We start from the raw sequence: 27,210 nt of genomic DNA on the forward strand, positions 1-27,210 counted from the left end.
TATATATATATATATATATATATATATATATATATATATATATATATATATATATATATAGGATTGAAAACATGTTTTTCTTTTATTTACAATATAAATCCTAGGGTGTTACTCATTCCTTAAAACCTTCATGTTATTGTAGAATATTTATCAGGTAAATTAATGTCTGAGGCAAGAGTTAATGTTTTCACTTACATTTAAATTAGTTGACTAATGCTGTAGAGTTCTGAAGGCATGCGATAATGAGGGGACCGTCCGCCTATCACTGTTCAGCATTTTTGTTTTGAAAATCTTAAATTTTTGTTTATTTGGTTTATCCTTTTACTTCATGAAAGTTTGAGAAAATAGTTATCAGTTTTTGTTTAATGATCATTTAGTGTAACAATTCTTACTTGTCATTTTGTATAGTGAGTGAATCCCTTGCATATGAAGAAGACACCCTTTCCTAAAATTTACCAGTAACAGTTGAATATTACAAAAGAATCAGTGCTTCATATGATCTTCAGAGATGTATTGATTTGAGTTTTAGGGATTTTTTTTTTATTTGAATGATGTTTACATACCATTAAAATAAGAAACTTATACAATGCTAATATACTACAATATGAGAGCTGACAGTTTATTAGCTACATTGTCTGAAGATTATTGTTATTTGCTGTTTTGCTGATCTGTGTCATCAAATATTAAAGTGGCTTCAAACTGGGGTTAGACTGGGTGAAGTAGGTTCCTGGTTTCTTCCTATATTAATCACTAAGTGAGGCCTTTAAGGAGTAGTACTGGTGCTATTGTTTCTGCTCCGCTGCTGTCAGTGTCTGTATGCTCCACACTCCCCACAAATATTTTGTCATAATTATTAGACAAAGAATTTTGTCTCTTCATCTCGCAGGCATTGTGAGGAATGCTCTCTGAACAGTTGCAATAACCTTTAAGCTGCGGTTTTTATTTAAAGGTTTCAAAGATAATGCTCAATCAAAGTTTTGTAGCAATGTAATATGTTTAAGAATTTTTCAGGAAGTAGGAAAATAGAGAGTGGGTGGTGTAGTTGAGGAAGTGACAGATGACTGAGAGATGGTGACTTTCTATAGATTTGTTCATTTCACATAACAGCAGATATGCTGCATTTATGCTTGCTACACCATGTCGTTTCTTTGGCATTATGTTGCCTTAGTGCACTGAGAGCCATCAGGACCTCCACCAACATTGCAAGGTTTACAGTATCATCCACAAAACTAATGTTGGTCACAATGGTTTGCAACTATGCCTTCTTACATTTACTGAGGGGGTACAGACACCTCAGCAGTGCTACTATATACAGCATACAATTTTCTGCCCCGGAGTACAGACTAGTTATCAGATCTGTGCAGAAATTTTAGTCTTTTGAAAGCTTCCAGGACATGTCGTATTGCATCAAATACTGCCATAAGATTGACAAAGGCTTTAAATATCATCTGTTGAAATTTACAGTAACATTCCATGAAGACACATAGCTTTAGGATGCACTCAGTAACACACTTTCTTCATGGGAGTGTGGACCTCAGGTCCTGTTGACTTCAGCAGGTGATCAGACACACATTTATAAACAACAATTGACTAAGTATCTTACCATGGACTCAAAGCAATGTAAAAGCAAATAATAATTACAGTCCTTCCGATCCCATTTCCTTTTCCAGATAGGGCTGAGCAGACCCCTCTTCCAGTTAGAAGGAATGGTACCAGACTGCCACACAGCTGTTAGGACTGCATGCAACTCTTGGATTATGACCACACCCCCAACTTTCAGCAACACTCCACTGACGCTACTGACTTCATTTGTCTTCTCACCCATCAATTTTGCCACAGTCTCTCTAACCTTAGCACAAGAGGGTGCAGATCCACCTATTGGTGGGTCAGGACTGCTACCAGAACACTAACTGAAAGAAAGTGGCCCTTAAAAGGGCAAAGCTGCACTAAGCACTCAGCTTTCTATGCTAAGTACCTTTGTGTCAGACACAAAGTGACCATTTGCTTCTCAGACTATACATACTCAAGAGATTGACTTGGAAAAAAGAACCTTATGGTAAGGTCAACAGTCCTTAGATTTTAAATGACCCTCTACTTTCTTAGTGTTTTCTCGAGATACCTTTCTTTACCTATTTGTAGGAAACCTCTAGTCCTCTGTGACCAAGTCCTGTACTGTCCAGCTTTTCTGTTTTCAGTCAGTGTGGCAATGTGGATGTCCTGTGTATTGTCCAACATCTTGTACAAGACAGAGCCACTCCTCACTCATGGGTGCTTTTAAGTGGATATCTTGGTGATTTGAAAGGTTTCAGAGATGTTTCAGTGATTCTACTATCTCCATGCATGCTGTGCATGCTGAAGCAATGCAAGATTGCATATTCCTGAGCACACTTCAAATCCTCTGTCTTGCAAGATGAAGTTCATGTTTGTCATTCCTTGAGAGTTTGGATTTGAAGCAAAACATGAGCTCACTAACATGTTGGTGGACACTTGTAAATTCAGCACTCAAACCTAAGTAATTTTGAAGGATTCTCACTGAATACATGATAAGAATATGCTCAGTCTCTGTAGCCACCTTTGCAGCAATATATTACCAAATCCACTAATGTAACTTTAGCTTGTAGAACCAAGTACCTAGTCGTTCAACCTTACTAAGATCAATAAAAGGGAAATATTGCCATTTCTGATACCAGAAATATGGGAACAAACACAATTTATTGGTTACTCTTCCAGAACCTTTACCTACCATGCAGTTATCCCAAGACACAAAGTGTCCCATACATAACAGTGGTTTAGCAAGGAGTTGAACATTTTTATCTCTTGCAGTTAAAAATTATATACCTGAGAAGCTTAGATTCCAGTAAGAGAAATATAAACCAATGAGCAGCTCATCCTCACAATCAGTATACAAATTTGAGTGAAATATCTTAAGGCAGATGACCAGTAGACTAGAGACAGTATTACGTACTCTCCTAAGGTAGGCCCCACTCTATGGGCCATCTAAATGTAAATAGTTCCCCACTTCCAGGCCTCTTCATTTCAGTATTAGATGATGACAACAGCTGTAATTAGCTTTGAAAACAAAAGTCAAGAGGGGGAGTGGCTATTGAGATAACGGCTACATAACGTTAGTTTTAGCCAACTAAATATTGTCACATGATGTCTGTTGTGGGATTGTCAAAAAGTTTAGCTAATAGTCTAGTTAACGGGAATTATGTTTGTGGGTCAGCATCACTCATCTCTCGCCGGACGGTCCCCTTACCACACAAACAAATTGGTTTTGAATGTTTGGGTTTAAAAGACATGTTGCCTCTTTTCTTAATGTCTCTAAATTAAAACAATGGTCTTTACAGTGTAGTAATAATATGATCAAAGGATTGGTTTTTGTATCAAACTATATTTAATGTGGGTGGTAATAACAATAGTATATAGCAGAATGTTATTAAAGTATTGCTGATAACAGTTTCTCTTTCAACTCATGTCAGGGAATAAATTGCATATCAAGCCTGAAATTTTCAGTACATGCAGCTATCTTTGTAAAGTATATACCTATATTTTTTCATCATTACAACTGTTGCTTTACAGTTCTGCCAAACGGACTACATCATTTCCCGTCCGGGTAGCTTCAGCAAGTGAGGGAGTGATGCGGTCTCGAGGATCCTCGCACTCACGGCCCAACCACATGAGTATGAGGTGTTAGTGGCATGATACAGTGTAGTCTTTAGGAGGCTCATGGATTGCTATATCTGGTATTATTATCATTTGGAAATCTCCATGTTTTAATTTATATAACAAGAGGTACAAGACAAATGAAATGTGAAGTCCCCAGAACAGACTTTACTGTGTATAATGCTGAGGTTCTGCTGGCAGCAGCTCCTCAATACCTCAACTGAGGAACACTGGCTGGTACACTTCTGACAGTGTTCAGGAGACACTCATGTGAATCACTCTTGAAAGTAAGTCAGAGTCTGCTCTGTGCCCACATGACCTTATCACCTGTGTATATAATTTGTGTCTCATCATTTCCAGTGGCTCTTGGCAATGTGTAAAGTTTTATAGTAGTGATACAATTTATTTATTGACAAGGAATGACCTGGAGTCTTATTTAATGAAACCATTTTGATGTTTGCCCCTCTTTGTGATACTTAGCCATCTGGTTCTGTCAAGAACATCAAATAGTCAGGCAGTGAGAGCATTTATGTGCTGGAATCCTTGAATTAGACACAATACTCATAAATATGTGTACATAGTTGCAGCAGGATGGTCACAACCTTGTTTTATCCTATATTTGATGAAAACTTCCCATTCTTCTGATACCTAATCTCAGGATGTATTTGCTTTTTATCCATTAAAGTTGATGTTTAATTTGGTATGAAATTAGTAGCAATTTGCAGTATCATCACCTTTTGACATAATCATAGTGTATTTATTGCTGTTAGTAAGGAGGCTTCAGTATGTTATTCTGATTCTAGAGTTTGTTACTTTTGAAAGTAACATTGGTCTTTCATCATGAAACCTCTATTACATCTATTACACTATATATATATATATATATATATATATATATATATATATATATATATATATATATATATATATATATATATATATATATATATATATATATATATATATATATATATATATATATATATATATATATATATATATATATATATATATATATATATATATATATATATATATATATATATATATATATATATATATATATATATATATATATATATATATATATATATATATATATATATATATATATATATATATATATATATATATATATATATATACATATACATACATACATACATACAGTACCCTCCCGAGTTTCACGCTATCCGAGTTTCGTGCTCAGTCCCAATTTCTTACCATCCAGACTTTCGCGCATTATTGCCCTGAGTTTTGCGTTGCTTTGACATGTATGGGTCACGTCTACCTACCGTTGGCGTCACGTGCGATTCCATAAGGCGGTGTCACACTGGCCGTTTTTCTCCAACCATTGGGGCCACTGCAACCGAGGTTGCTGGTGCGCCCAACCGGGAGCAAATTGTCTGTTGCCTGTACGGATGGAAAATGGTGGGGGGTAGGTACCAGCAACTGCCCGGCTGTATGTAAACAAACAGACAACAGCAGTGGCTGAGGAGTGAGGAGCAGTGGAAAATAAACAACCAAGAAACTTGTGAAGTAGACTGGCAGCGCTGGTTTCTTCACTATTTAATCGATACAGGGCAACTGCTTTGTTTACGTTGTGAATATGGACAACCGACCTCGGGTATGTGTGACACACACCCGGAAAAGTTGGAGCTGGCGGTCGCCCCTATCGCCAACGCGGTTGGCGGAAAAAGACCCAGTGTGACACCAGCAGCCTAAAGGCATGGTCACACAAGCTAGTTTCTCGGGAATTTCACACCAAAATTATCTCTCTACAATTTTCTGCCTCGTGTGGTGTTTGCTGAAGAAAAAGAAAAAAAAAAGAAAAGAAAGCATTTGTTGGTTCGTGAGTGATTAGCTCAGAGACAAAGGGAGAGTGTGTAACAGCTTGGTACCGTTAATTAAATGCCACGAGAACTTAGCAGTGAAAATCCAGACATGATATTGCAGTGGCTATGCTTGGACAAGATTCAAGTCCAAGACCTGCTCAAGCTGATTACTCCAGGCTTATCTAGCTTCATGGATCTCATTGTAGTACTGGAATAAACACGCGGATAACTACTAAACCGATCAGCTGATACACTCCTCTTCTTCTTGCGATCACAACTTAACGACCTCACAAGAAAATAACCGACATGCTGGTGACTGAGTTTCTGACTAGAATTTCGATGAGTTTCCCGTGAAATGCAGCCGACTGTGAATCTCTGTACAAAATTCCCGAGAAACTAGCGGTTGGGTGAGTGTTCACACGTGCTGGGGTGAGATTCACAGAGATGCATGCTAATGGCCGGTGGTAAAAACTTTGAACTAATGATTTAACTATCATTGTTGACTTCAGATTCACAAAGCTTTTGTTTTGTCATAGTTAGAGGCCGCTGATTGGATTAGCGCCGTCAATGACGTCATCGGACTCGGCCAATCACAAGCATGTATTCAGAACTGTCAACCAATCATAAGGCAGCCAGCCGCCTTCAGCTGCAGCTTCAAAACGACCCATTCTCTCTTCACATTTTCTTCCTTTTTACACAGTACGTATTTTGAGATAACAAGTAAGTAAAGTGAGAAAAAAAAGCCAGCTTCTTCACGGGCCGGAACAAATAAGAGCTTTTTCAGTGTTTTCAATACCCCGAGTTTCGAGATCTGCGAGTTTAGCGGTATACCCGTGGAACGAAGCAAGCACGAAACTTGGGAGGGTACTGTATGTGTATATATATATATATATATATATATATATATATATATATATATATATATATATATATATATATATATATATATATATATATATATATAGACACACACACACACACACACACACACACACACACACACCAGGTAATTACACATTGGGAAATAAAAGTATTAAGAAAGCATCAATGGAAAAGGACCTGGGAATAACTGTATCGGATAATTTGTCGCCAGAGAAACACATAAATAGAATTGTAGGTGAGACATACAGCCTTGTGAGAAACATAAAAGTTGCTTTTCAATATCTGGATAAGGAAATTATGAAAAAACTAATTGTAATCACAATACGTCCAAGGTTGGAATACGCAGCAATAGTATGGTCGCCGAGTACAAAGTCATATATAAAGAAAATAGAGGAGATTCAGAGGGCAGCAACAAAGCTGGTTCCAGAACTAAGAGATTTAACATACAAAGAGAGATTGAAGCGGCTGAACCTACCAACACTGGAACAGAGGAGGGAGAGGAGATCTGATTGCGGTATATAGGGTGCTGAGTGGGATGGAGAAAGTGGACAAAGAAGATCTAATAGTATGGGATACAAAAAAATCAAGAGATCATTGAAAGATGAAAAAGGAAGCCTGTAGAAGAGACATAAAGAAGAACAGCCTTCCACAAAGAGTAGTGAAGGCCTGGAATGGCCTGGATTGAGATGTGGTCCATGCAAAGATGATTCATGAATTTAAGGCCATGTTGGATTATAGTAGATATAGAGACGGGACAGTCTGAACGTAGCTCCTCTCCCGTATACCACAACTAGGTGAATACAGCTAGGTAAATACACACACATGCACACACAAAAACACTCAATAGCTCAGTGGACTAAAGCTCTGGCCTGGCAGCCTGAGGTTGGAGCCCTGCTCAGACCAAGATTTTTCAGCAGACAGGGAGCAGTTACTGTCCCACCTTGAGCAAGGGGGATGGGGTGTGTGGTGTGTGAAGGTCCCAGCAGTACCCAGAGTTTGACTATAATGAGCTTGCTCGGGTTAGGAGGATACTTGCTGACAATGACAACTCCATTTTGTGATCAGGCCGTAGTGAATTACACACACACACACACACACACACACACACACACACACATACACACACACACACAGACACACACACAAGGAAAAGTTGGATAATTATAGATACGGAGACGGGACCACACGAGCGTAAGCCCAGGCCCTGTAAAATTACAACTAGGTAAATACAACTAGGTAAATACACACACACACAATGACTACAAATAGGTAAATAGGTAAATACACACACTCAAGCAGCCCTCAACATTAAAGGACTTATTATTCAAGGTTTAGTTTTTTATGGTTACATAAATACATGTGTACTAGGGTGACAATTTTGCACAATTACTTGCAGTTCTGAGAGCATTCTGAAGATAGTAATCTATCTGATAGGAAAAATATAAAAATGTGTTCTTGCTCATCACTAAGACTACCTACTGTCTTTTTCTTCATATTTTTTTTTTTCAGTGAGCACTACGTATAGTATATCCACATTTGAAAATTTGCCTGGAGGAGGATGGCTGTTTGCCTGCACAGTGCCTTGTGGTGACTTATGAACCCACAAGGCAGGCCCATCACTTCTTTATTTGAATTCCCATTGCCTCATTTTGCTATCTTACAATGCTGCTGTTCACTTTAGCATATGCATCACTTCTCTGCTAGATGAGCAAGGGCTATAGAGTGAAAGGAGTGTAGCCAAGATTGTTTCCATATTGCTCAAGATGGAGATAATTTGGGTAGATCTTCCTCCATAATGAGGCCTCTGTTCTAAGTTTCTTTTGTTCATAACTAAATGGATTATGGTCAGTGTACAGGTGTCAGCACTTGCTAAATATATTAACATCTATTATTTTAGTATATCACTATGATCATTGTGTAAGAAAGCAAACAGTATAAGATATCAGCAGTATTGGGAAACAACTTTTTTTCCTATCTAGGTGGGTAATGTATAGCCTTCATGACATCTTGACAGCTCATATATGGTGTGAAATCTTACAAACCTTACCATGATATGAAAATAAATCCTGGTACTCTCATATGAACTTTGGCTATGATAAATTTAACCAAATGCTATAGAAAGTGTGCTTTGCACATACTTTTATTTGTAAATGATCTTGTAAGGTAAAGAGGTGAAAGCTGGAGATGGAAATGATGAAGAGGATTACGATATCTGAAGGAAAAATGGCACTAATGCCTGTTAATTTATTTGCTCTAAAGCAGAAAGAGCATGCATGTGTCTGTAGCACGGCCTTGCAGCAGCCATGCCTACTTCCTATGCCACACACTAACATATCAACCACACCAGTCTCACATCTTAGGCACACTTCAGTCCCACATATCATCTCTCACTTCACACCATACTTCCACATTTCACCATTTACATATGCACTTTCATTCATTGGTCTTATGGCACACTTTAACAGCCACAACACACCCCCTCTCTCTCTCTCTCTCTCTCTCTCTCTCTCTCTCTCTTACACACACACACACACACTCACACACACACCAGGGCCGGATCCAGACCCCAAATCTGACAGATGCCAATTTTGTCAGAATCTTGTTGCGGTTTATCGATCGCGCGCGATGACAAGTATACTATTATTATGTAATATGCACCATGGACTCAAAATAATAGATCTTATTATACTAAATAATTTTGTGTTACCATTAATATATTTTTCATAGCTATAAAACATCCAATTTCTGCTTAACAGAATAATTTGCGGACCAGCTAGGGAATACGTTGGATTTTGGCGGCAAAATCTGACCGATGCCCGCATTGGTGATCGCAGACTGACCGATGCTATGGCATCACTGGCGTTGGTCTGGATCCGGCCCTGGACACACACACGCACACACACACACACACACACACACACACATACATAAAATGGTCCCAGAACTCTCGAATATGATGTATGAAGACAGATTGAGGGAGATGGACTTGACGACACTGGAACAAAGAAGGGAGAGAGGAGATCTGATCACACTGTATAAGTTGGCAAATAAGTTTGACGAGGTGGACAGATTGAAGGAGATGGACTTGACGACACTGGAACAAAGAAGGGAGAGAGGAGATCTGATCACTCTGTATAAGTTGGTAAATAAGTTTGATGAGGTAGATAGAGATGATCTCAACTGCAAGAACACAGGGGCTGAGAGGACATGGAAAGAAACTTAATAAAGGAACCTGTTTGAGTGACTTGAAAAGGTATAGTTTCCACATAGAAGTGTTAACACATGGAACAGCTTGCGGGAAGAAGTGGTGGAGGCGAGCAGTGTCCAACAAATGAAGGAAAGGCTGGATGAATGTAGATATGGAGACGGGACTATTTGAGCTTAGCTCGTGCCCGGTAGACTACAAATAGGTAAATACACCCACACCCACACTGCTCTGTAGCTCAGTAGTTAAAAGCTCTGCGCTTCCAGGTTTTGTGGCCTGGCAGGTGGAGGTTTGAGCCCCGCTCAGGCCAAGATTTTTCTGCTGAAGAGGAGTGGTTGCTGTCACCCCTTGAGCAAGGAGGATGGGGTGTGTGGTGTGTGAAGGTCTCAGCAGTACCCAGAGATCGACTAACGAGCCTTGCTCCAATTGGGAGGGTATTTGCTGGCAACGAAGAGTCCAGCTCATGATCAGGCTGTGGGTAAATTACACACACACACACACAACAGTTGGACAATTATGGATATGGAGACAGTGGAGACATGAGTGTAGTTCAGGCCCTGAACACTACAATTAGGTAAATACACACACACACACACACACACACACACACACACACACACACACACACAAAATAAATAAACCCTTCTTTTCATTACCCATGTAAATTAGGATCTGTAAATAAAATGCAAGGATTTGTACCTGAATTACTTTTTACTAAATCCTGGATGTACCATAAGTACCATTTGAATTAAAGCTCACTTTTTAGGTGAAAAGACAACCATGAAGCTAAGAGATGTGCAAAAAGCAATGAGTGGAGGAAGCTAGCCAAGCTCTATGGCCGAAGTGGTGTTACAGAGGAAGGAAATATTCAGTGAATGACACATAGTATAACTGACCCCATCAGTGAGCTGTGTCCTCCAATTTTAAGAACTCCATTATTTGTCTCTAATGTCCAGTTTGAGTAAACATACTGCAGGTTCAGTTAGATTTAGAGGCTGAGTGCCTCATTTGGGCCAAAATGTCCCAGCAAATTTAATAGCAATGGTGCTTTCCACATGTCACCTTCTCCCATAAATGTTGAAGGCTGCCATCATATACGGTGATAATTATGGCCTTTATGAGGTTGAACTGGATCTCTTCACCCAGAATATTGTGGAAATTTTTTGGTTTACAGTTATTGAGACTTAATATATCACTCTTGGTTCTGAGTGTTCTGAGATGTGTTAGTAAAACCCCAATGCTGAATTCCTTACACTGGTATCCAGCATGTCCCTCTGTGTATCTTTCCTCTCAGATTTTGATCAAATGGTGTTAATTATACTTATGCATGCTTTTATAGTGTACATTTCACATGGGAATACTTGTGGGAAAAATTACAATGGCTAAAATTGTAATTCTACTTGATACGCTTCTGGTCCCTCCTTGTATAGTTTAAGACATTGACGAAGTAGATTCATCGATCTGACCAAGTTGTGTGTATAAACCCATTTTCAACTAAATTGGTGTGTGGGCATATATATATATGTGTGTGTGTGTGTGTGTGTGTTAATGTGCACATACACACACACACACTCACAAGCTGAAAGTAGATTTGGCGAGGGCAAGAAACATACATGACTCTAAGTCTAAGTTAGATAAAAGTGGATATGGAGACAATTCAGCACGAGATTAACTCAAATCCTGTAAACTACTACTAATACACACACACACACACACATACTGGGATTTTTCTGCTGACAAGGAGTGGTTACTGTCCCCCTTGAGCAAGGGGGATGGGGTTTGTTGAGTGTGGAGGTCCTGGCAGTACCCAGAGATTGACTACAATGAGCTTGCTTTTGTTGAGAGGGTATTTGCTAGTGATAATGAGTCCAGCTTGTGATCAGGCAATGGTGGTGAATTACACACACACACACACACACACACACACACACACACACACACACACACACACACACACACACTCTGATAGCTCATTTGGTAAAGTGCTGCACTGCCAGGCTTCTTAGCTTGGCAGGCGATGGTTTGAGCCCCGCTCAGGCTGGGTTTTTCTGCTGACTAGGAGTGGTTACTGTCCCCCCTTGAGCAAGTGGGATGAGGTGTGTGGTGTGTGAGGTCCTGGCAGTACCTAGAGATCGACTAATGAGCCTTGCAGTAGCTCTAATTGGGAGGGTACTTGCTGGCGACCTTGAGTCCCAACTGGTGATCAGGCCGTGGTGAAATACACACACACACACACACACACACACACACACACACACACACACACACACACACACACACACAGAAGAAGTTACAGCAAATATCTATCCCCATAAAGTATGTTGCAGGGATTTCATAATATAACCTGTATATATATATATATATATATATATATATATATATATATATATATATATATATATATATATATATATATATATATATATATATATATATATATATATATATATATATATTTACTTATTTTATATACCAGTCTCATAACATTATGGCATTATGGAACATTCATCCATGTACCCACAATACACCTCATAACAAAGATCATGGCACCAAACTCATCATATTCAAGAGATGTGGAGAAATACAATTTTAAATTTCAATTTTTTAAACAATAAGATCTTTCAATTTTCTAACTTATTAGTCAAGTATGTCCTCATATTATTCTGCCTACCTCATTTTTCAAATTGATTTCCAATCACAGATGATAACAATAACCAGCACGGGGATTTTGAGGACTCAACACAGCGCAATGATGCGCCCTCAGAGGAAGAGTCTCAAAAACTACTATACAGTGTTACTATTTCAGTCATGGCTGACCCCCATTTGCTGAACATTCCTCTGGTGTGCTGTTGTGCCATGTTTCACATCATTTCTTAGGCATGGTTGTGTGTGCAGTATTAAAACAGTTCCACATTATCTCTACACATGCACACCTACATTACCTTCCTTTATAAATTCTCACCTAAAGTTTCCATAAACTGATCAACCTACTTATATTCCTCTGTCTCAGGAAAACACAATAGTGTACCTGAAATTTTCATATCCACCTCATTAAATTTTGGTGTACAGTACTGCTGGCTAAACTTCCTTGCTGATTATTTCTGCAAAAAAAATATAAAATCTCTCTTCATGCAATTCTTATTTACCTTTTGTTTTATTTACTAACTTTCCTTGTCTCTTGTGCTGCCACTCATGCTCAGTAAGCTGACAACATGCCAACGAATGTGCTTGTCATTGAAGTAAATGTTTAAGAATTTATCCAAACACTTACAGGCCAGATAATATTACCTTTTTAAGGTTTTAAAATGAGGTATAACTGTGTGTGTGTGTGTGTGTGTATATTTTATATATATATATATATATATATATATATATATATATATATATATATATATATATATATATATATATATATATATATATATATATATATATATATATATATATATATATATATATATATATATATATAAAATGGCTACTTATCAAAAATAAAGTCCAGGAGTACAACACCAGCAGAATGGGTGCTGGTAATACTGTGTCACAATATGGCAGATACTATTTATTTATTACAGTAGATAGCAAAGAAATGATATATTGTGCTCCTCTGAGGACAGTGGTGTGTGTGTGTGTGTGTGTGTTCCACGTGCATGCATGCATGAGAGCACACACTCTCAATAATAGTATTGTAAACATGGAGTAATCTGATCAACTTGTCACCTTGTAATTCAAGTAGATGTGTGTTCTCTGAGATCTTATTTGCCTGTTAATGCTTCTTGAATAAATTAAATTTATACCTTGTGCTTCCCAGGTTCCCAAGCTTTTTTCATGGATCAGTGAGAAATCAAGTTACATATTTTAATTCATACATTGAATTTACTGGTTGGTAATTGTATAAATGAAAACCAATGAACTTGTATAGGCAACTGTGCATTACAAACATTATAGGTATGATTTTAGTTAATTAAAAGCCTAACTCATTAAGTGCATTATCTAAAATATAATGGTTTTGTGTTAATATTCAATCTTTGTTGGCTGTACGTATCTACATTTTGCAGGCCTATTTATCATGTCCCTGTTTTGTAAGAGAAATATGACATGAGCATGCTGGAGCATCACCTCACTGCAGACTCTCAAAGAGTCATATCATTCACATTCCTTTTATGAATGTTATAAACATTACTTGAGTTTCAACTGAAACTCAAGTAATCCTGTGGACTATTTTTTATTGTTTGAATGATACACAAAGATATCACATTTTGATAACTAGTATAATTTTACTCAGTATGTAGCGACTGTATTGTTCATGCCTTGCAAAACTTGAAGGAAGGTTTCTTCTGCTCTTTCTTTTATATATATATATATATATATATATATATATATATATATATATATCTCTATATATATATATATATATATATATATATATATATATATAAATATATATATATATATATATATATATATATATATATATATATATATATATATATATATATATATATATATATATATATACAGTGAGAAGTATCTTAGCAAGATTACTAACTGTGATAGTTTACTCACTTGACCTAACTTGATTCTGTTGAACTATTAACAGAATTTCTGTGTATAAATTTACTGTATCAGTTCAGGGCAACAACTGCTCTTCAGGTAAAGGGGAATAGTGGCCAACATGACGGGAGGGAGGTCGTGATAAGGAAGAAAGGCATGAACACTCGTTAGGTGTATATAACTGGCACAAGTGATGGGCCACTGACAGGCATGTCATTAACTACGTGTATTGCAGCTCTCACATGTCTCTCTGGACCAAAAAGAAGTCAAAAGTGGTAGTGACACCTCACATTTTCAAGTACTTTCCCCTTCCTGCCATACATTATCCTTACAATTTTTTTGAACTTTCATAATACTGAACCCTTCTATCTTCAGTCATTTAACCAGTGTTTCCACAGGAGAAGTCTAAGGTTTCTGTCCATTTCTGCAATATTCATCTCTCTCTCTTTCTCACACACACACACCTTTCTTATTATTATTATGGGAAGAGAAGCAGGCCCTTCTTCCCAACCCCCAGACCTTCCTCTGTTGGCCAAATAGTATTTGAAAGATGAGGGCTACCCTAGTGTTCGAGGATGGACAAGGCCCTCCTTGGAATGGTATATCCCCCTAAATGCATCCCTGTATCAGATATCTATTGTTTAAAGGTACAGTGTAATAGTAAATCTATATACACTGTTTGTACTGATGCGAGTTGTTAGTGAAACAGAATATAAAGTTATTTAAGAATGAGATAGTTAACTATGTTTTGTATGAAGTTATTTATTGTACAGTAAATACATTATTATGCGCAATAGCTTCTAGTCCATGTCTTGTACCTTTTCAACATTGTCATTGCACCCTACAGTCATACAGAACCCCATGCACTTGGGTCTCCTCAGGCCTGCTAGGATAGTTTTAGATGGCTTCTGTGTACAAAACCACAAGAGAATTAGGAAGGCTTCACATAAAGTTGTATGAGCTAGCTGTGCCAACAATATCTCAACCTCACTGAGCACTGCTGGACTACAATTAAAATTAGATAATTATACAAAGATTTTATATATATATATATATATATATATATATATATATATATATATATATATATATATATATATATATATATATATATATATATATATATATATATATATGTGTGTGTGTGTGTGTGTGTGTGTGTGTGTGTGTGTGTGTTTGGCGCCGGTGTGTGTGTGTGTGTGTGTGTGTGTGTGTGTGTGTGTACTCTTGAAATTGTGGTGGCTAGATTATATTCCAGTGAACACTTCTGGTAATGTTTTCTAGTTGATGTGGTATTGTTCTTTTTTGCTGCTGTACTGTCAGTGCTGCCATTGCAATCTGTAATTGGGTTAGTTAAAACTAGTTGGGCTGCCCATCTGGATTTTTTTTAATCAGAGGGTATTTACTGTGAAAATGAAATTTAATGGATTTTCATATACTATATATATATATATATATATATATATATATATATATATATATATATATATATATATATATATATATATATATATATATATATATATATATATATATATATATATATATATCAAAGCACTTTATGCCAGATCCAGCAAGAAAAGTAAAGTGAATGGAGTTTTGAATCATCGTTAGGAAGTTCTTGACAAAGAACCTGAGAGTAATGCTGTTTTAAGTGTTAGCAGGGAAAGGTACTGTAGAGCATTGGTCAAGTAACATAGGACATTTCTACAGTATTACAAGTATGTATGTGTACATCTAGAATACTTGGTCATATCTTGTTACACTCTGCAATGACAACATTTTGATTGAACAAAAGATAGCTTTCAGTGCTCCAGTTTATTTTCTGCCTGTATGTGTATATCAGTACAATAAAGGTTAAGTCAGTGGTAGTTAATTTAGATCCTTTTATAGGTTTATACTACTATTACATTCTATCAGTATATCATTAATATAAATAAAATAAACACAAGTACCAATACTAACCCTTGAGACACTCCATGTGTCACTCTTTCATGTGGAAACTGTGTCTTTTGTAATGTTTCTCATTTTAGTCGGTCACTTTACTCTTGGGTACTCACCACAAAGTCTCTGCCATTTCATTTTATTAACTTCAGATGCTTAAGAATTTAATACCCTGCAATTTGTTTACTAATGAATGCTTCTTTCAATAAAAATCAAGTAATAAATATGAAACAGGTAATAAAAAATGATAACTGTAAGCAGCTGTTCGGTTGATAGCCATAAACAAACAGACGATGTGTTAGGGGGACGGCAAAGGTTCGTTTACACAAGGTAAGTAGAGAGGCAAGTCAAGTGTGCAAGAAGCCTGTTCATTTTTGAAAGGTAAGTAATTATGGCAAGCGTTGCATACATATAGCAAATGATTTGAGCAAGCAGCCTCCCAGTTTGTGCTATGTTTGGCATATACACTCAAACCACCTTGCAGGCACTTCTGAAAGTATTAGATACAACAAATTGCAATGAGCAAAGTGTGTTTGTTTTTCTATACAATGCCTGTCCTGCAACTGTGCTAATGAGGAATACAACCATGTAGTACATGTTTACACAGGCCAAGCAAGTGGTAAGTAGCTTGCCAGTGATGGCCAAGGGTTGAATTAGGTTACCTTAAGATAGAAATGCTGGCTTTGCCCAGCAGCTTGCCTCCTGCTTGACTTGCCAAAAAATTCTTGGCATACGTCTACACGTGGCAAGTTACTTGTTTGTACATTTGACTCTCCTTGCCCCGTCTAAATGAGACTCAACCGCTGCCACCCAACCACCACACCAACACATCATCGTCTCTAATTATGCTTATCAGCTGAGCAGCACCACCCAAAGCTCATCCTATTAAACACTGCCCACAGCTCTCATTCTAGTTCCATGTGAGAGTAGAGTTTTAAGAATTTACTATAGTGACTAAATACAAACTGAATGAGGCTGCAATGACTAGCTTATTTCTACCAACAGGCTTAATAAACATATACTGTAAAATGCAATATTTTACTTTCACAAATTTCAATCCCAGTAAAAAAAACATAGATTGTACTTAAAAAGATTCATACATGTTGATAAGGAGTGGCTGGAGAATGTATGAGGAAGACACACTGATGAGGGTGGCTGTGATGACCAAGAGGCTGCTTTCACATCTCCCAATGTTCAAAGCAGCTACGCAGGATATAAAATTTAAAATGAGTAGTAACTCATTACTGTATAAATGAGTCAGTCTTAGATTGACCTTTTTCTAATAAATCTGGGGAAATAAGGGCATATTATATCATTAACAAAAATAGTTAAAATCTAGGTTTTAATTCTTGAGGTTGCATGATATTTGTGCAATAGAAAAGAGGACAAGAAGAACTCACCTCGTGTACTTTGTATACTGGATATGATGACAAAGACCAGCACAAAGGCCTGGAATATAAGGCCAGAGCCTTGGTACCAGATGATGGCTGCCACATTGGCTAACCTTCCATACTGACCAAGCAGCAGCCCATTATACAGTGGTCTTAGCTGAATTCTACAAAGCAGAAGTTTGCTTTTTAGTCTATAGAAGTGCATTCTTCTCTTGACAAATGTGCAAACATTATCATTCAGAGATGCATAAGATACAAGTTGTGATTTTAAGCTTCAGTGCTACTGCTTCTGAAAGTTCTGTTCTTGGCGAGAAGAAGAATTACCATCACCCTCAGCATTTTGATAACACCCTCATACCGTCACAGAATCTATACATTTCACACTTGGTGGTGCATCTTGGGACACAAGATAAGCCATTCCAACTTCTAAACCCACCAAGTCTATACTCTGATGTGCCTGAATTTTTTTAGTTACTAAATAGGAACACTATAAAAATTATTTTCAAACTTTATGATTTTCTTTACAAATTTGATAAAGTTTGGTTCAATCTCTTCATCAAAATCTTTAAGACACCACAAACTTCACTCTCAATTTTTAATCAAACAACCTAATAAGTAAAAAGTCATATCTTTGACAGTGGATACCATGAAAATATTTTTCTTGATTCTATATTCCACTATTCTTTCTATACTTGGATAAATGATCGTGGCAGGAGCATAGTGATTTGAATTCCAAAATATATGGTCCTGTGAACTGGAAATCCAAAACTGCTGATGTTTGTGGCCCCATTATAGTATGCTATATTCCCTAAATTTTACTTGTCATTGCTCTCAGTATGGATTTTTTTCTAATGTTTGCTTCATAATCAACTTGCTATGACTGAGGGAAGTTTCAAATTGAACACCAAGCAGTCACTGATTATAGTCTCAAGAATGTGCCACTGGAGATTCACCTGACATATTGCAATTACCCTGTATACTAGCAGTTCTGAACATAATTTTTTTCATTAAAATATTTAAAATGGGCAGGAAGCAAAAAATTACAATCTAAAATTAAGTGCTTGCCAGTCTTATCACTTACAGCATGTAACTGTATCCTCAATCAAAGCCAAGTGTAGATACACATGCAATAAAACAAGTGTTCCGACACTTAAAAATGGAATAGAAAATTCTTATTATAATTATAGAGATTGGGATGCTTTGTTGCCCATCACTGTCTTTCAAAATTAACCTGAATTGTTACCCTATTGGAGACATAAGGAATGAGAATGTTAATTTGCATTTCTTGGCTATAAAGTTCAAGGTGATTAATAGGAAACAGATAGTATGACAGAAGTAGGTATAGAGGTTCACAACAGTATAAACTAATCAATATGCACTCACTTGTGATGAAACTTTATTCCGGAGTACAATATAATTACTGCTCCAAAGATGCCGATTTCTGGAAATATGGAATTTGTCTGAGGTTACTAAATACAAGCAGATGATGTTCTTTGAATATAGAAAACAACCTTATGACACAATTCATTAATGAAGGATAGACTGCACATGAAGACGATCATGAATTTTGACAGACCTGTCCCAGCAAGCCGGGTGGCTCTGTGGGTATAGTGCTCGGCTTGCGACCGAGAGGTTGTGAGTTTGATCCCAGCTCACATCAGCTTCTTTGTGGGAGAGGTAGCACTCCCCCGCTGCCTAGCTTGCAGAGATTTCTTCACAATTTTTTTCTCAACAAACAGGAAAAAAAGGACTACCTAAATTCTAATCTATTCTCGTATCCAGTATAAAGGGATATCTTTTTTAATATTTCAACTCATTTTTTACTAAACACTCTTTACTTAAAACTGTCCAATGAATTTAAACTCACTACAAAAAGACAATGAAAGCATTACTAAACTAAAAAAAATAAAAATAATAATGAAAAAAAAAATTCTGTAAAATAGGGAGTCTCATTTAGAGGTTCGTAAATTCCACTGGCAAATATGGTGAATATAGTAAAGTGGGCACATATTACTTTAGTCAAATAAGGTGAATGAACACTTACCAACAGCTGTCAAAAAGCACATGATATACAAATAGACTTCATTGTCCTTGATTCCTGCTTCTGGGCCGAGGTTGTGGGTTATGTTGGTCCACCGAATGTAGCCTTCACTCAGCAAAAGGGACACTGCAAGCTTCATATAGAACTGAGGAGCCTGGAAACAGTAGCAGGTTCATATTAGCTATGAAAAAAGTACTTTCCAGAAGAGAGGAACCTTTACAGGATCCTGCATTTGCTATCATCAGGTATGAATATCTATAAGTATAGACTAATTTTTATTTCATGCTACCTACTGCTGCTAAATTTTTTAATATTATTTAAATATTTATCAAACTAAATAGAAAAAATTACAGAAGATGAAAAGTTTATGTGAAACAAAAGATGCTCACAAAGTTGTCAGCATTAAATAAGATGTGACGGTAGACGGCAATGTCCTGGAGCAGCATGTCCATGAAGATGATGCTTTTCTCACACTCCACATAGTGGTCCACCGTCTGGCCGCAGGAAGGCTGTTGGAGGGCTGATGGCTTAGCTTGTGATGATGATGATGTGGATGATAGTGGAAGTATAGGGTACATGTGGTATTGCATATCATCACCTTCGTAAGCAAATCGCCTAAGTCAATATTTTCTACTTTACAGGAAATAGGAAAAGAACTGTCATTATCTCATTTGGCTTAATATTTAGGCAGAAATGATAAGGCCAATTCTAGAACACTCAAACCCTGAATGACGAAGGCAACTATACAAAAATGGGCGTCACGTGTTAAAAAAATTGATGTAGACAAAAACCTGGAAATCGCTGAAAAATGACTTAGGCGATTATTTTATGAGTGTGACGATATGCTAACAATAATTAAAAATAAGAGGTGCAAAATATTGAAGTATCTTTGTGTAACCTTGCACAGAAACCTAGATTATGAACTTGATACTTACACAGTCCAGAAGCTTAATGAAGTCTCCATCACTCTTCTTGAAGAGTGACTTGGTGTGTGTGAGGCAGGAGAGGCACACAGGCCGCCGACTCGTGGCCGCCGCAGCCATGCACCCGTCACCTCCAGACCTGGCTCTCTGTGACTGTGCACTTCATGACTGTATGTTTGGGGGACAAATGGGTAGACAGTAGATTACCTTTTTACAATTCGTCCCACTGTAAGTACTTTCAACTTTCAAGTCTAGGCTACAGTTACTTCTCAGTGCTGAACTCTCCTCCTTCTAATTACCTTTTCTAACTATTTCTTCTATAACGTTTAATTCTATTTTTCAAGTCTAATATTACGATAAGCTGAAGTTATGACATCTTAAGTGAGAATACAGGCGGACGGGTCTGGACTTCTTCTCCTTCTTTAGACCTGTTCCGCTTTTGAACGCTTGTTAGGTCTCTCTCCTTCTTTCTTCCTCTCTTCTATGTGGATTAGTTGTCTCTTATTTTTCAGTCTTTTTTCGCTCCCTTTCTTCTGGACGCCGCGCCGCCGCCTGCCGATCAGCTGACTCGTGTTGACAAGCAGGGGACATTGGGGCTCGATTTTTTTGCAGAGAACCGCATACTTTTCAATGTATATTATCTTTAGCAATGAAAATATCTTAATTAATATATGAAACTTTTAAAATCAACATCAATGCCAACAAATGGACCAGTATACATCTTTTATATTGGTGGCAACTAACAAATCAACTAAGGTGGTTTAAGTGAATCCTATAGTTTAATATTTTTCTTTAACTTCTATCTAGGAATATACATGACAGTAGTTTCTTTCAGTAAAGTTAGCATGCTCAAAGTCATACTCCTGAGCCAAGTCTGCCAACCCGCCCGACAATAATTCTACCCATCACATTCACTTAGAACGTCCTCCTTCCGCTCTCCTTCCCGCATCTGCAAGGTAAAAATTAATGTCTCCATATACTGCATCTCCCTCACCGTTACTACTGTTATAAGGACATGCACGCAAAAAATAGTGTTTGTTTACCTTGGTCAGCTGGCCTTGCCTGGCACCCCTGCCCTGACCGGTGTTGCGGGAAATACATCCTTGCAGAAATAAGTCGCTCTGATGTAAACTTGGGAATACACAGCAGGAAAATACATTAATTTGCCTGGTTTTGTCCTAGTTTGTCCACTTGTGATCTTTGTGATGGATGATATTGCCCGAAAGGAAACAACACACGAAACAAGCAGAACTGAGTGAACATCAACGTGGGGTACGTAATTCTTTCCAAAGTCTGCCCTGTCCGTTTGTTATAATGCCTTTTCTTAATTAAAAGTGTTTCTCTGATGTTTGCGCCATGTATTGGAGCCGAAACATGCGAAGTAAACGATAGCAGTGAATGAAATAAGGCTTTAATAAGCAAGTTGGGCCTTTCTGCGAGTTATTTTGCGACTGCGAGCTGATTCCTACAACACCGGCGCCTGCGCACTCCCCCCTCGCAGCGGTGCCAGATTTTCGTATTCACCACCATGCATTTACCGTTTTTTAACACTTAACTATAGCAAAAAGACATCATTAATTAACCATTTCAACGATATTTACAAATGAATCTAGTTATTGGGGTGAAGGAGACAGTTTTTGGGTCGGAAATTGGCAAATATAAGAGGCTGAGTAGTACAATCTGGCACCGTTGCACTCTCCCCCCCCACCCCCGCGCCGAGGCCGTGCAGTCCCCCCCGAGTCCCCCTCACCGGCTCTTCATTACACTTCACTCCGGGCGCCGCAGCAGACACCATCACAATCCAAAATGAGCAAGCTCGTCGCCAAAATCCCCGTGATGGCCAAAGGTGAGGACATTTATCCGTGCGGCCCACTATCTTAGATCAATATTACCGTACATGAAGGCTCGTGGGAGGAGGAAGGAACACTGGTGCAGAACCCTCCGGTGGGCGAGGAGTCCCCAGTGGTTTCTGTAGCAGGGGTCATGTTCTCTAACATTTCGGCGGTTTATATAGCAAATTTATTGAAAGCACATGGAAACTTACCAGAAATAAGCAGTTTCAGTTGTCATTGAGACAAGTGAAGTAATAGGTATTTGCCCCGGTTGGGTGGGTGTTTATCCATAAAAACTCATAACTCACTTGGGAGGCTGACACTTTCTGTTAGAACTTGATATAGATTGGATATTATTCCAGATTGTCACCCATCTCGCAGCAAAGAACACTTTGGTGTTATGTGATGTATTTTGTGTCCATACAACACACTGCTGTATTGCTTTTCCATCTTAAGTAGAAGGGGGGTTGAATGGGGTGAAGCCCTCCCATTATTGTGTTTGAAGGGGAGTGAAGCCCCTCCCCGTTAGCTAGATTACATTATTAGGTTTGGTTAGTTTAGATTTATTCGGCACACAGTGGGGCGCTGGAAATACGCAGCGCTGGACAGGAGATGGCGGCAACGGTCCACTATGCAGACTGGTGTTGCGAGAAAATATCTCCTTGCTGAAATAACTCGCTCTACTGTCCATCACGCATGCATGCCTGGGGGAATACACGGCAGGAAAAACATTAATTTGCCTGGTTTTGTTTTTGTTTGTTCACTTGTAATCTTTGTGGGTGTGGATTAGCGACAGGAAACAGGGTTACCATTAACGGTAAAAAAGACGAATGGGGTAATGTTACCAGTGGGGTTCCTCAAGGTTCAGTTTTAGGCCCGCTTTTATTCATTATCTACATCAATGACATAGAGTCATAGACAATGGGATAACTAGTGACAGGTAAATTTGTGAATGACACCAAAATAGGGCGCACTATTAGCACAAGGGAGGGGGAAAATTTACGAAACCTTAGCCACCTCTGGCAAAGTTAATACTTACATCATGGATTTCTTTTTGGTCCCTGAATACAGTGCAGTGACAAGTGACTTCCGGAGAGGAGAAAGAATCAAATTCAGGGACTATTTATTGTTGAAACTATGGGATAATAATTGCATATTTAAACTATTTTTAACATTCTATTCATTTTTTTTTCTTAAGTTTCCTTCAGAAACTGCTTGTTTCTCCAAAGGCCTTAAGCTGTGGTGTACCCTTTGATTGAGCAACAAAGTGTTTGCCTTACATTTTTTTTAAATGATTATATTTATACAAGACCTAGCTACTTTGATATGTATATCCAAGTCAATCACCCAAGTAGTTCCACTTTCTCACAAGCCCATCAGCCAACCACCAATCTCCTCCCTACCTTGCCCTTTGCCACCAGTACATACCACATGCCAGTCACTCATTTAACCGGCCAGCCAACCAACCTCCTTCCTCCTTCACTCAACCAGCCACCTTCTTCCCTCTCTTTGTCCTTACCTGTAGCCACCCAACCAGTCTGCCATCTCCCTCCCTTCCTCCAGCATGCCAGCCTCCTCACTTTCCTTAATCTTAAAGTAAACTGGAAAGCCTCCATCACTTAAAATTGATGTAACTTGCAGCGGCTGTGGACTCCGCCACACCAAAATTCAACACTTTCCTGCGGTACGCCAGGGTAGAGCTGGTGCCACCCACTCCTGCTGAGTTTGGTGGTGTTACTCAGGGCTTCAACAACATCGTCAAGAGTGCGAAGACTGGTGCCTGGAAGAACATGCCTGTCAAGGTGAGGGTTTGGCTCATCAGGTTTATGGAGTTCTTTTACTCTTGGGTTTGGTATAATGAAAAATGTAGGTGTTTTGGCTATCAAATATCTGTTTATGAAGGAAGAGGCCTGTTAAGTATGTTACCTCTCTCTCCCTTGCTCATTTACTCACCTGGTTGGCTACCCCAACTTACTGTCATGGTTCACATATCAGTGGTACCTAGAAGGATAGCCCGCAACTGCTGGCACGCCAGCCAATCAGTTCAATTAAGGACATTATGATTTGTACAAAAATAATGGGCAGAATTGTGTGCCATGTGCAGCTAGGTGTTAAGCAAGGTGTATAGATATGAGTTTGTTACAGAACAATGTTAATAATGGGATGAGTTTTGACAGAGGCAGGTAATTATTCCGTGTATGAGAACAGTGACTGTTCAAGGGAGAGGTGAAGGCCCCGTTTAAGTGCCTGGATTGAGCCAGCGCTATCAACACTAATTGCATGTAATAACTGTTCCTTGCTTGATTTTTCTTCAGGATGCCTGGCGCAACACCCTTGTAACTGCTGAGGTCCTGTGTTGGTTCTTCGTTGGCGAGTGCATCGGCAAGGGAACATTGGTTGGTTACCAAGTCTAGATATATCCCCAGGATTCTGTAAACTTTATGTATGTATGTAATGTGTAGACAGAATCATCACTTGTAAAAATTGATATCGATATATACATTTTATGAACTAATGAGTGTATGCTGTTGAAACCCTGTTATCATGTTCTTGTATTCTTCAGCCCTTCACATTTAGGATCCTAGAACAGCAGAAAATTCATATCTTGAAAGTACAATTTTCAGTAAATCGACATCCTTGAGGCACAAAAAATAGCATTTTGCTGTCATTATTGACACTACTAATGAGAACACCCTAAGCTCCTTATTGTTGACCATTTGTTTACATCTTTAGCTATTATAGTGAAATATAACAATGGCACGTGCATTGTGTAGCCTGTTGTGTGACTTTGCTATTGCAAAAAGCTTTCGGCTTTATATACTTCAGCCAAAGGTTAAACTCCCTGGAACAAAGAATTGAGAAAGTTTATTCCATTGGATGTTGTAATAATGGTCACAGTTACTGTTGGCATGGTATCCCACTCCGTTTATTGGTCTGAACCAGCTTATGTCTCAAAGTTCAAGTGGAAAGCTACCTTTGTCATTCTTTATGGGATTACAGAGACTCTATTTGCAAAGTTATTAGTTTCCCTCTACAACACAAGCTAAACATCTATATTATCCTGCTGTTGTAATGCACTGGTGTTCTAGTATGCTTTGTGACTGGCCAGTTCTTGCCCTCAGTGGCCTGGGTACAGTCACGAAAGTTCAAGCCTCGGTTTCCCTTGGAATTTTTGGAGAAGGGACAGGTCATGTGTAAGTGTGAGCTGTGATGTGTGAGGAGGAAGATGCACACTAGACTACATGGAGAAGCAGAATACTACTATGGTCTTTTTTTCTTTTTTATGACACTTGCTTGCAGAGGTGCCCTGTTTCCACGGAAAGTTTCTTGATAACTGATTGGTTGAATGTACGATGTCCAAATACATCACTGTACATGCATTGAAAAAGCCTGCCAAGCACTGCTCCAACAAAAAAATAGTTTGTTGAAGAGGTCAGTTTCGGATGAAGCGGTGTCTTAATACTCCCCTTCTGAAAGAGATCATCAAGAAATTGAAAGCTCCTTGACAGAAAATATGGAGAAAGAAAGATGCTAGTTAACTTTAATTTAATTGAATAGGGTGAAGGAGAGTAGAAATTTGGGGTGGAGGCATGCAGAATGAAATTAATTAGGGCAAAGACCGCGAAGCTGATGAAGAAAAACTGGGAAGAGCTATCAGAACACCTCATGGTCAGAATCAAAAGTGGAGGGGAAGGCAGAAGATACAGACACGGTTCAATTATAGAAAATACGAGAAAAATTAAGTTGTCGGGCGGAAATATATTAAAATAGTAGCGGTCCTTTTTGCTCCCTTTTTTGTCTCTCGCCCTTGAGCTGCCTCGATCCCTTGGTGTAAAGAAGAAAAAAAAAGAATAACATGTTCGCGATGTGCTGGTTATAAAGTTTAGTTAGTGACGATTAGAGCAACTTTTACTTATTACAGAGAAATAAAAAGCAGTAGATGTGCGCTTCGGAATTGTTGCGATTTTGTTTCGAATCTGTGTTTGTTGTGAAGCGGTGTTGCGAGAAATACCTCTTCGCAGAAATAAGTCGCTCGTATGTGCACTGGGGTAATACACAGCAGAAAAAAAACGTCAATTTGCCTGGTTTTGTTCTAGTTGTCTACTTGTGATCTTTATGATGGTTGATACTGCCCGCAGGAGAACAAGACATCAGACCAACACACCAAACAAGCAAGAACTGGGTGAACATCAACGTGGGGTAATTCTTTATAAAAATCTACTCTATTCGTTTATCATGATACCTTCTCTTGATTAAAAGTGTTGCTCTGATATTTATGTCGTGCATTGGAGCCGAAACAGGACTAGTAGAAGTTAGCGGGTAGTGAAATGTAGAACCAGTAATGAGCAAGTTGAATCTCTGCGAGCTATTTTGTGACCCGCGAGATGATTCCTCATTCCAATTTCCTACAACACATGAAGGGCAGCACCACGCCACGCACCATATTCTTGCTGATGACAGAAGTTCAAGGAGTCCAGCAGGTGAGTAACATAAAGGATGCTTAATTTACATTACTCACATCTCATTAGGGGCAAATATGTTGAGTCACTACGCGTCTCCAATATTGCCCCCACGTGAATAATAACCTTTGCAAGGCCTCATACTGTTGTACTTTTCTAGTTTTACCAGCGCATCATACATATACTGCGTCTACAAGAGATGATAAGAAATAACAGATATTACTCCTCTCCACTTCAGCAAACTTTACCAACAAAACACATGGTAGTGAGGAGGGTTATGAAGCCCAGGGAAATTGTGGGGTAAAAACGGGTATTGCAATGATGCTGTCTACCTGAAATGAAGTGTTTCAGTGCTCTACTTACAGTGAAAATATATATTTTCTAAATAAATCCACCAATGGCGTCGCTGTGGGACAGCACCATTTTGATGGATGCCAATAACTCAGGCAATAAGTGATTGTATGAAAAGATTGTGAT

At 38.3% G+C, this 27,210-nt stretch overlaps 3 protein-coding genes across 16 annotated transcripts in view; 2 read left to right on the top strand and 1 right to left on the bottom strand.

Moving 5' to 3' along the window:
* The window catches only part of LOC127007301 (protein retinal degeneration B-like), a 93,827-nt gene extending 89,464 nt beyond the window's left edge, over window positions 1-4,363 (top strand). For 13 of the 14 annotated variants that reach the window (XM_050878090.1, XM_050878097.1, XM_050878095.1 and 10 more), the window contains one exon: window positions 3,583-4,363. In XM_050878090.1, coding sequence (XP_050734047.1) covers window positions 3,583-3,697 — 115 coding nt within the window. In that variant the 3' untranslated portion in view covers window positions 3,698-4,363. Of the gene's footprint in view, window positions 1-1,670; window positions 2,057-3,582 lie in introns of all 14 variants that reach the window. The other variant, XR_007760168.1, reaches the window with a different exon arrangement.
* An 11,582-nt stretch (window positions 4,364-15,945) lies between these two features.
* LOC127007309 (protein ARV1-like) lies at window positions 15,946-21,074 on the bottom strand. Its single transcript, XM_050878111.1, has 7 exons — window positions 20,741-21,074; window positions 20,454-20,609; window positions 19,908-20,027; window positions 19,522-19,672; window positions 18,861-18,918; window positions 17,487-17,641; window positions 15,946-17,289 (listed from the first exon to the last, which is right to left on the bottom strand). The coding sequence occupies exons 2-7, from the start codon at window positions 20,559-20,561 to the stop codon at window positions 17,171-17,173; spliced, it is 711 nt and encodes a 236-aa protein (XP_050734068.1). The 5' UTR covers window positions 20,562-20,609; window positions 20,741-21,074; the 3' UTR covers window positions 15,946-17,170.
* Window positions 21,075-22,125: 1,051 nt separating this feature from the next.
* Window positions 22,126-24,788, top strand: LOC127007311 (ATP synthase subunit g, mitochondrial-like). The gene is made up of 3 exons (XM_050878113.1): window positions 22,126-22,287; window positions 23,915-24,075; window positions 24,589-24,788. The coding sequence occupies exons 1-3, from the start codon at window positions 22,248-22,250 to the stop codon at window positions 24,685-24,687; spliced, it is 300 nt and encodes a 99-aa protein (XP_050734070.1). The 5' UTR covers window positions 22,126-22,247; the 3' UTR covers window positions 24,688-24,788.
* The last annotated feature ends 2,422 nt before the right edge of the window (window positions 24,789-27,210 follow it).

Source organism: Eriocheir sinensis, chromosome 35 (genome assembly GCF_024679095.1).
Source record: "Eriocheir sinensis breed Jianghai 21 chromosome 35, ASM2467909v1, whole genome shotgun sequence".
Lineage (NCBI taxonomy): Eukaryota > Metazoa > Arthropoda > Malacostraca > Decapoda > Varunidae > Eriocheir > Eriocheir sinensis.

Excerpts from the sequence above, each read along its gene's own strand:
- LOC127007309 (XM_050878111.1), bottom strand. The coding sequence starts at position 20,561 with ATGGCTGCGGCGGCCACGAGTCGGCGGCCTGTGTGCCTCTCCTGCCTC. Across the intron at positions 18,919-19,521 it reads GTGCTTTTTGACAGCTGTTG|AAATCGGCATCTTTGGAGCA; the intron begins GTAAGTGTTCAT and ends CCATATTTCCAG. Across the intron at positions 17,290-17,486 it reads CAGTATACAAAGTACACGAG|CTGCTTTGAACATTGGGAGA; the intron begins GTGAGTTCTTCT and ends TATCCTGCGTAG.
- LOC127007311 (XM_050878113.1), top strand. The coding sequence starts at position 22,248 with ATGAGCAAGCTCGTCGCCAAAATCCCCGTGATGGCCAAAG. Across the intron at positions 22,288-23,914 it reads AATCCCCGTGATGGCCAAAG|CGGCTGTGGACTCCGCCACA; the intron begins GTGAGGACATTT and ends TGTAACTTGCAG. Across the intron at positions 24,076-24,588 it reads GGAAGAACATGCCTGTCAAG|GATGCCTGGCGCAACACCCT; the intron begins GTGAGGGTTTGG and ends ATTTTTCTTCAG.